Source organism: Staurois parvus, unplaced genomic scaffold, assembly GCF_062004578.1.
Source record: "Staurois parvus isolate SC_StPar_1 unplaced genomic scaffold, SC_StPar_1.0 ptg000298l, whole genome shotgun sequence".
Taxonomy (NCBI): Eukaryota; Metazoa; Chordata; class Amphibia; order Anura; family Ranidae; genus Staurois; species Staurois parvus.
This window is the reverse complement of record NW_028318094.1, coordinates 1,225,815-1,235,339: the sequence shown is the minus strand read 5'-3', so window position 1 is coordinate 1,235,339 and position 9,525 is coordinate 1,225,815. Positions and strand designations below refer to the sequence as shown.

At 41.2% G+C, this 9,525-nt stretch overlaps 1 protein-coding gene across 1 annotated transcript in view; it reads right to left on the bottom strand.

Annotated features, from left to right (window-relative positions):
* Window positions 1-2,500: 2,500 nt before the first annotated feature.
* Window positions 2,501-9,525, bottom strand: part of CCDC69 (coiled-coil domain containing 69) — a 55,102-nt gene continuing 48,077 nt past the window's right edge. Inside the window, exon 9 of the mRNA XM_089682793.1 lies at window positions 2,501-7,806. Coding sequence (XP_089538919.1) covers window positions 7,638-7,806 — 169 coding nt within the window. The 3' untranslated portion in view covers window positions 2,501-7,637. The remainder of the gene's footprint in view (window positions 7,807-9,525) is intronic.

The window sequence follows — 9,525 nt, the reverse complement described above, 5'->3', positions numbered from 1 at the left end:
CGCTCCCAGCACATATGTCCGTGTCTCACGGAAAGGTCCCAATCTCCCCTTGCGATCAGGACCTTTTTCCGATCATCTGACTGCCGTGAGAGCGAATCACGGTGGTCACATGACCCTAAAAGCCCACCCGCTTCTGAAACTCTTAAAGGGCTGGGAGGCACTGGCGCAAAGGAGTTAAGAATTGACTGGATTTTTTTTTATGCAGCACTTGAATGGGGACCACACTTCTATCACAGAAGTGTGGGAAAAAGCAGTCAACTCCCAAAAGCTCAATTAATTATTGAAGCGGATCACAATCCTCACACTCATGTAATGGGTTAGCACAATGCCTGTTTACACTGCTTTAATTTGCTCAGCATGTACAATGTCACATTTTTATTAAAAGAGAAGTGTGGGATTTCAAAAACAAACATACATACTCACCTAGGTGGAAAAAGCATCAGTCTGATGCTGCATCTGTCTTCCACCACCTTGAAGACTGAGATCTGAGCGATCAAAGACCACTGGTTTCTCAGTTCTTGGCTTCACCCTGATTACAGAGTGGTGACTGCCAGTCATCAGCTCTGTGCTCTGCCCCTCCAGTGTTCACAGGAACACCGGGCTGTGAAGGGAACGGGATTGCCTGGCTCAGTCTCTCAGTGGCACAGTGATGTCAGTACTTTGCAAGCAGAACCCTAAAAAAGCAAGCAGAGGGCAAAGGCCTTGTTCCCAGTATTTCCTATAGCTGATCATTTTATCATCACTTACTTTTTCTGCACCGTGTTTCTGTGTGGGCCATCATCGAGGTTGCAGTGCAGGATTTTGTTTGCTCAAGTCAGAGCTGCCCTCTTCCCCCTTGACTTGCAATGTCATGACTGGGAGGAGGGTAGCAGTAGAGGTGTAGGAAGAATAGGTTCACAATGAATGAGGCAGGAAGTTTATTGCAGCCTCTCTCATCTGGAGTGCCATCTAGGCTCCTCAGGGGTGCTGTGGAAAATTGCTAAATACTATACCAAGAAAAAGGCAGGTGGATCAAGTAGCTTCATCCAAGCCTACCTTAATACAAGACCTGACCCTATGCAGGGCTGACTGCCTGCACCCTACCAACTGATGATATCATCAGTTGCTATATCGGGCACCTGCACAGGTGGCCGTTTTGGCTGATCCAGCAGCTGAAAATGGGGAGGAGAGATAGTAACTCTGAAAGCCTTCCATCTCCAGCCCTGCAGTAAGTGGCTGATAGACAGAATTCCTGCTGAGGAAGTTTCTTCCCGTCTGCTCACTGACTACCCTGCCACTACATACTGCTCACTGATTGCCCTGTAACTACATACTATTTATTTCCTTGCCACTACATACTGCTCACTGACCACCCTGCCACGTCATACTGCTGACTGACCTCCCTGTAACTACATACTATTTACTGCCCTGCCACTACATACTGCTCACTGACCACCCTGCCACTACAAACTATTTACCACACTGCACTACATACTGCCCTGTAACTACATACTATTTAACATCCTGCCACTACATACTGCTTACTGACCACCCTGCCACTACATACTGCTCACTGACCACCCTGCCACTACATACTGCTCACTGATCACCCTGCCACTATATACTGCTCACTGACTGCCCTGTAACTACATACTATTTACCACCCTGCCATTAAATACTGCTTACTGACTGCCCTGTCACTACATACTCCTCACTGACTATCCTGTCACCACACACTTCTTACTGACTGCCTTGCTACTACATACTGCTCACTGATTTGAATATTGCACAGGTACAGGAAAACTCTGTGTTCCAAACTACTGACCACCAAACTCTGTCAAAATCTACATTTTAGGCCTTGTTCACGTGGGCGTATTTAAGTGCACACCTATATGAGGGCTGTGTTTGCCTGCACAGGTGTCCCATACAATCATATGCAGGCAGTCCCATTCATGTCAATTGGAACATAGCAGCTGCAAGGACACATCCACTGCTCCAAAGTTGACATCTGTGTGGTGTAGGTGTCCCCCCCCCCCCGAATGCAGACAATGTGAGTGTGGGGACACAAAACCACATAAATATCAAATTAGGAGCAGTGGCTGTGTCTATGCAGCTGCTGCATCTTAATTGACATTTTTTTTAGGTGGAATTCAAAGAAAAATATAAATTATTCAGGGCATCACTTAGGTAAAATTGACATTTCTCGATATTTCCCATAGGAGAGCAAATCTCTATTTTTTAAGTTGAGGTCTGCTTTAATATGAATAGATATACCATAAAGGTCTTGTGATTGCATCTTGTAGGACCTTCAGTAGTGTTGATGATGCAGTTCACACTTTATGAATATTATTATGCGTCAAAGAGGGTTCTTCATTTTCAACACGCTGTCACCTGTTTGAATAGAACTGATCCAGAACTGAAATACTTTCCACCAAGGATCTAAACTTAAAAAAAGTAAGAAGGAGCTTGTGAAAGGTCAATGAGGATGCAAATCATAATTGAATAATAAATTGGACCAGTGTTCACAAAGATAAGATGAATTTATTAAAAGGCATATGAGAAATAGAAATTGTACAGTACATCAGCTAAAGTGGAAATGTCACCATGAAATGTATACAGAATAATTTATTTTCAAGACAAGGGTGTCCAGCCTCTGAGGTATCCTTTAAATGTTACCATTGAAATCAGAAGTACGGTTCACAAAGAATGTTGCTTCATCATGTATGCTACTAGTAGTGCTAAAATCCTGCAACCGAAACGGACTTAACAGAGGTGTACGCCAAAATATTTATCAAAGCTGCCAATGTTGATCCCCTTCTGAAAATTCTAATTGCTGGTGTTGAGTATTTTCATAGACACCGACATGAAACAAGCATGCAGATCAGTAAAGTGAGAGTGAAATCAGAGCTCCTAGTCTGCATACTCATTCCAGGATAGTGACTCAGATGCCTATGGATTAACATGACACTAGTAATGTGGTGTGAACAGGGCACATAGAGATCAATTGTTTTTTGTGCTCTTGCAGAACGTGTGTACAAAAACTCAGGACTCTGCACTATGCTGTGAACCAGGCCTAAGTCTTCATGCACACTGGGTTTTGAGAACGTTGGTAATGTTAGCTGTTTAAAATCATGTTAAAAACATGAGTTTTTCAGCTTTTTTTAGCGTTTAGCCGCGTTTTCCCACGTTGTATTTTTTACCGTTTTTAAAAGGAAAAAACATTTTTTTTGGTCCAAAAACCTAAAAAATGCCAGTTTGCCGTGGTTTACCACGTTTTGCCACGTTTTTCAGCATTAGAGTGTTTTTACAGCTAAAACACTCCTCTAGAAACCCACTAGTCCTGGGTTTTTTTTTCCAGCCAAAAAACATCCCTGCCAAAAAAACATTGATTACAGTCTATGTGTGCATGGTCACATAGGATACCATGCTGCTGGGTTTACTAGCTGTAGAAAAAAAACGTCAAAAGCCAAAAACTGTAAAACCGTCCAGTATGCATGAGGACTAAATGTCACCCTTGTACAGGAAAGTAGTCATGGCATCTAAGGAAATATAAACTGCAATAAATTATATTTTAGGTATCCTAGAACGGCTTTTATTATTGGTAATCTTTCCTATTTACAGCTCCTTTAGATGTCTAGATGTGGATGCGTGCATCTAGTTAATCACCCAATGACAGCTGTTTCCATGGTGCAAGTAAACAAATCATTAGTACAGCAAACATATCACACTGCGGTGGTGCAATATTCCCATAAAAAGTGACGTTCTTTAGTACATAATGTGCTTGCATGACATAAAGTGCTCTTAAAGTGCTATATCGGGGTTCTACACCACCTACAGCATTCAGCAGAAACCATACTGTACAGGGGGATCAATGTGATGAATAGGAGGATGGTGTTGGGTTGCTGTAAGGACTATTTAAATGCTGAAGAACTTGTTCAGAAACAAAAACAGAATACAGTATGCCCTGAGAGCTATAATAAGGCACTGGGATTCATTAACTGAAAAGGAAAGGCATTGACAGCATGATGATTGAAGTGACATTTCCACTAGAACACTAGTCAGTTTATATCAATGTTGTCAGTTGACCTGGTAACAGTATCTACAGCTACCTTGTATTGTACATACGTGCAAAAAGATCTGTTTGGGGTTTTATTGAAGGTTTGGGGATAAGTGCACCTTTGTGATCAAAACAAAAATGTTACATGGCTCATCATGGTTAATTTGGTGTCAGGAGCCTTAGCACAGTTTCCATACAGCATATGCATTCAATGAAGTGTAGAAAATACACTAACCAGCCACTTTATTAGGTACAACTGTTCAATTGCTTGGTAATGCAAATTGCTAATCAGCCAATCACATGGCAGCAACTCAATGCATTTAGGCATCTAGACATGGTGAAGATGACTTGCTGCAGTTCAAATCAAGCATCAGAATAGGGGAAGAAAAGGGAAATTAGGTGACTGAACGTGGCATGGTTGTTGGTGCCAGACAGCAGGTCTGAGTTTTTGAAAAACTGCTGATCTACTGGGATTTTCACGCAGAACCATCTCTAGAGTTTATAGAGAATGGTCAGAAAAAGAGAACGTATCCAGTGAGCGGCAGTTGTGTGGATGAAAATGCCTTGTTGATGTCAGAGGAGAATGGGCAGACTGGTTCCAGATGATAGAAAGGCAACATTAGCTCAAATAACCACTTGTTACAACCAAGGTATGCAAAATACCATCTCTGAATGCACAACACGTCAAACCTTGAAGCAGATGGGTTACAGCAGCAGAAGGCCACACTGAGTGCCACTCCTGTTAGCTAAGAACAGGAAACGGAGGTTACAATTTGCACAGGCTCACTAACATTGGACAATAAAACATTGGAAAAATGTTGCCTAGTCTGATGAGTCTCAATTTCAGTTGCGACATTTAGATGGTAGGGTCAGATGGATCCATCCTGCCTTGTATCAACAGTTCAGGCTGGTGGTAGTGGTTTAATGGTGTGGAGGATATTTTCTTGGCACTAGCAAGGTGTACCTAATAAAGTGGCCGGTGAGTGTATGTGCACAGTGAGGACAAGCTTTCTAGGGTTATATAGGGAATAAGAAATCCATTCTTTTAGATGTAAATGTATACCCCCGGCCAATCAGGAGCTAGAGAGTATGCATATCTAAAGTGTTATCAGGGATGCCTCTTTTGATACTAGTCCCTATGCAGAGAACAATATAGGAAATTTGAACTGGCAGGACCATCGCTGACCCCCTACTGTACATCGATATTTGCTCACTTAATTGATTGGCCTGGATGTACCCAACAAACTAAAGCTTTTGAAATGGGCGCTTATGTTTTAAATAAGAACTTACATTTTAGAGTACTTTCTATGTTTACTGATTGCTCCATTGAGCAAAACTATAGCAAATTCAAGTCTACAGGTTTGCATACATAGACCACTGGCTGTCAAGATTACCTATCACTGAACAGTCAAACATGACAAAAATTTTTATAATTAGGGCTCTTTCACAAGAGCTTTGATCTCTGAAGAGAGATCCGCTTTCAGATCACTGTTCCGTGAGCATTTGACATGTGGTGAGAGGTGTTTTGTCGCCTCAGCTCCTGTTTTCAACCCCTGGATGACCGAACCTACTGCACCGCAACCATATGTACTGCATGCAGTTGTGGGACGCTTGCAAAGTGGCCTTATTCTGTTGAATGGGTTGCGTTTGGCAGCCGTTATGACCTCTGAAAGTGATAGGGGGTATAATTCCTGCTGCAGCTACAAAGCAAAGCATTGCGGCCACAGCATAAGTACACCCCCGGCTGCTGCCTCTGCAGCTAAAGTACAGTTAAGCCATAGGCTTTTACAGCCCCCCAACCGCTAGTGTGAAAGAACCCTTAGACAATTACATTTGGAAGCAAGCATTAGTGGTGTATGGTGAGCGGATGAAAGGGATTCAGCTTGATTCACAGATCTAAGAGAAAGAAGAGAATTAATCATAACAGCTGTGCATGGCAACCAATCAGCTTCTATCTTCAGCTCTGAAGATGGAAAACTGAAGCTGATTGGTTGTCATGCACACCTGCTCCAGATTCTGGCTTAAGTTTTCATAAATTCCCCTGAAGGAGTTATACATGTATATATGGATGGTCAAGAGAATTCCCTAGAGTCTAAACTCTTATACAATTTAAAGAAGGTATAAATTCACTGTAAAGAAAAAAAAAAAAAAAAAAAAAAAGCACCCATAAGATTCTGAGCCATCAACTATGTATTCAAGCATGCGTGGCTCTAGGAGCATGATGGGAGTGGGGCTTTAATAAAATCCACAGGCTGTTCCTTGACAGTAACAGAAATAAAATATAATGCTACTCATAAAAAAAAAAAGTGCTCACAACACACAAGCATGGCTAAAACTATAGCAAATAAAAAAATATTTACATCTGTAACTTTTCAGGACTGGTGATGTGAAAAGTGCAATTAATGGGATAGACCGCCTAAACAGATTGCCCATTTTTGGGTAGATGCTAAACAATCTTAATAGAATTCTGTCTTTTTCAATATCTTCTTTCCAACACTCTACATGGCCAAATTTTAGCTTCATGCAGAGTATTATTGTCACCTACTTCCAGCTGGGCCGCCCAGAAAGATATATAGACAGTACAGAATTAGTCTATACAGGGGCTTTACATTAAGTAGGGGAAAGGGTGGGCATCTTGATGTGGCACCAGACAATTATATCAACCTAAAAAAGGTGATCAAACCTGCAGGAGCCCAATTGAAATGTTTATTGTTGGGTGGACAATATCCACAGTCAATGTCCAAAGAAATGTATTTTTTCTTAGTATGAGTGGGCGAGGGGGGAAGGAGGACCGTTGTGTTTTCTACTAATGCTTGGGAATATGTTAAACAGGCCATAGACAGATCCTAATTTGTCCAGTTCTACTGATGCAGTTTAGTCCAACAAGCCTGTCAGGTTTTTTTGAGATGATCACTATCACTGGCTATAGCTGGCAGCAGTGATCATTCTATTCTGATGGCAGGGAAAGCTACTGCAGCAGGAAGGATTCCCCCATTTACACAGTATTGATGGGAGTATCAAGAAATTTTATTTCATTTAACCTGTGGTTGAAGGAAAAAAAAAAGCACATGATATATGGCCACCGTTAGAGAGAGTTCCATTTCTGTCCAGTTTTACCAGATGGATGGAAAATCTGTAACAGGGACCCTACAATAAAAATCTTATAAGGGTTTTAGCCTTCCCCTCTTCTATGGAATAATAAGCACTGCTATTTTTGTCTGTGTTGCTGTTAGAGATTTACCTTTACCTACCCCTAGTGAAACCACTGTCACCAGGAAAGGCAGTAATGGATAACCTCTGAAACAGGACCCCAGATAGCAGTAACAACCTGATCAGGGTCCCATACCTGCCCCACCCTATCAAACACCAATTGCTTTGGTGGGACATACGATTTCAGTTTGCATAGAGGAAGTGTCCTATTGCCAGTCATGGATACCATAAACATGTATATACAGTTTCAATAATTAAAACAATAAAATAAATATGAATTGTTTCCATGAGAGGAAACTTCTTGCATGTTTCAGGTTATCAGTATTTCTTAGGTCTTCTACATAAAATATGGATTTTGACCCTTTGTCCATGAATTGAAGACTTCTTTCTCCTAGGTCACCTTAATGGAGTCCTGTGTTATTGGCAGAGAAAAAGGTGGCGGGCCATCCCCGTTCACCGTTCGGTAAAAGTGTTGTTCCTTGTCCCGCTGTAGCTGTTCATGAAGCTGTTTCTCTTTTTCTAGGGCCACCTGAGCATTCAGCAGCTCCTCTGTCAAACGGCTACAACAAATCAGAAGCAGAGAATGAAACAATTACTTATGTGTGTGCACGTGCGTGCGCTACCCAAAAAAGTATAAAGCTGTGAAAGGTCACAGAGACATTATTAGCGGGAAGGGATTTCTAACCCATTCCCACCTGCCTCAAAGTCCCTTTAAACAGTTCAGAACTCCCTACGGGGCAGGAAGGATTGGTAAGCATGTGATCAGTCACTGTGGTCACATGATCGGAAGCTGGTCCCACCAGCTGCTAATCTTTCCCCTGGACTGACAGCATGCTCTCAGCACATAAACATCAGCCACCCAGTGAAGCATATATGCCATGTGTGGGTCGTTAAAGTCCACCCTTTTGCCGTCACACATGTTAGACAGTCATTTAAGAGTAAATAAGCTTTTTATTTTTTGTTGGGCATAAAACAGTCTAAGTTTCAAAGTGGAAATAAAAAGATTAAAACAATATTCAAAAGTATACTCCAATCAGAAAAGTGATTCTACTATTTATTCCAAAGTTTTGAGCATTATTCAGTCATCCATCAGCATGTTTAAAGTAGAACAAAGGGTAAAATAAAACAAACAATTACATGAATGACGCAGTGGATTTTGTTTCTGTGAAGCATTTTTATTACCCGTTGATCCTGCCAGCAAATCTGTTATTTTTCCACTTCCCTTATCATAGTGACAGTACAGCTGTCACCCTATGGAACAGGGTAGTTTTAGATTGGCAAGAAGTTTTGAAATTTGAGTGAGTTTTTTTTTTCTTAATTGAAAAGTTTAAACCAGATGAATAAAAAATAACTATTGTAGGTACCTCTATCAGTGTTAAATGGTTTGCTACCCCAGTAACAAATTCTTGTTGGACAGATTTATCTGTTAAAGGAAGTGGAAAAATAACAGATACACTGGCAGGATTAACAAAGGAGCGACCCATTCTTGCACAAATGTTTGTAGAAGCAGTCTGCATGCCTAGGTACTTGATTTTATACACCTGTGGCCATGGGGGTGATTGGAACACCTGAATTCAATTATTTTAAGGGATGCCCCAATACTTCGGGCAATATAGTGTGTGTATATATATATATATATATATATATATATATATATATATATATATATATACATATATATATATATATATATATATATATTTATTTATTTATTTTTTTTTAACTATGTAAAGGTTCTCTTACGATAGTCAAAACAAATGCCAAATCCAGTTACTATGTGATGCACAAGCCACATATTATTATACAGTATTTATATAGCGCCAAAAAGTTTTCTCAGCGCTGTACAGTATAGTGGGGGACAGTACATGAGACAATACAGTAACAATACAATACAATACACGAGGGGTTCGAGGGCCCTGCTCCTTGGATAAAGTATACAGAAACTTCCTTTACATCCCAGAGTCAAATCTTCCTTCATTTGTGTCTCACACACTGCCCCTCCCAGACACTGCAGGCAGATCACAGTGGAAGGTTTCAGTAACAGAGGCAGTGCTCCCAATCTAGAAAGCCGTGGGCAGGACTAGGTGTGGCCCGGTGCTTTTTGACAAGCTACAGGCTTGTGAATTAAGAGCGACATCACCAATAGCCATGCCCCCTGCAACATCCCACTATAGTGCGAACAGGCACAGCCTATATGGGAACTATGCTCTGAATTTGGGAGCAGTGCAGTATTGTTACCAAATCATCACTGGCAGGATCAACAGGTATTTGTGGGACCT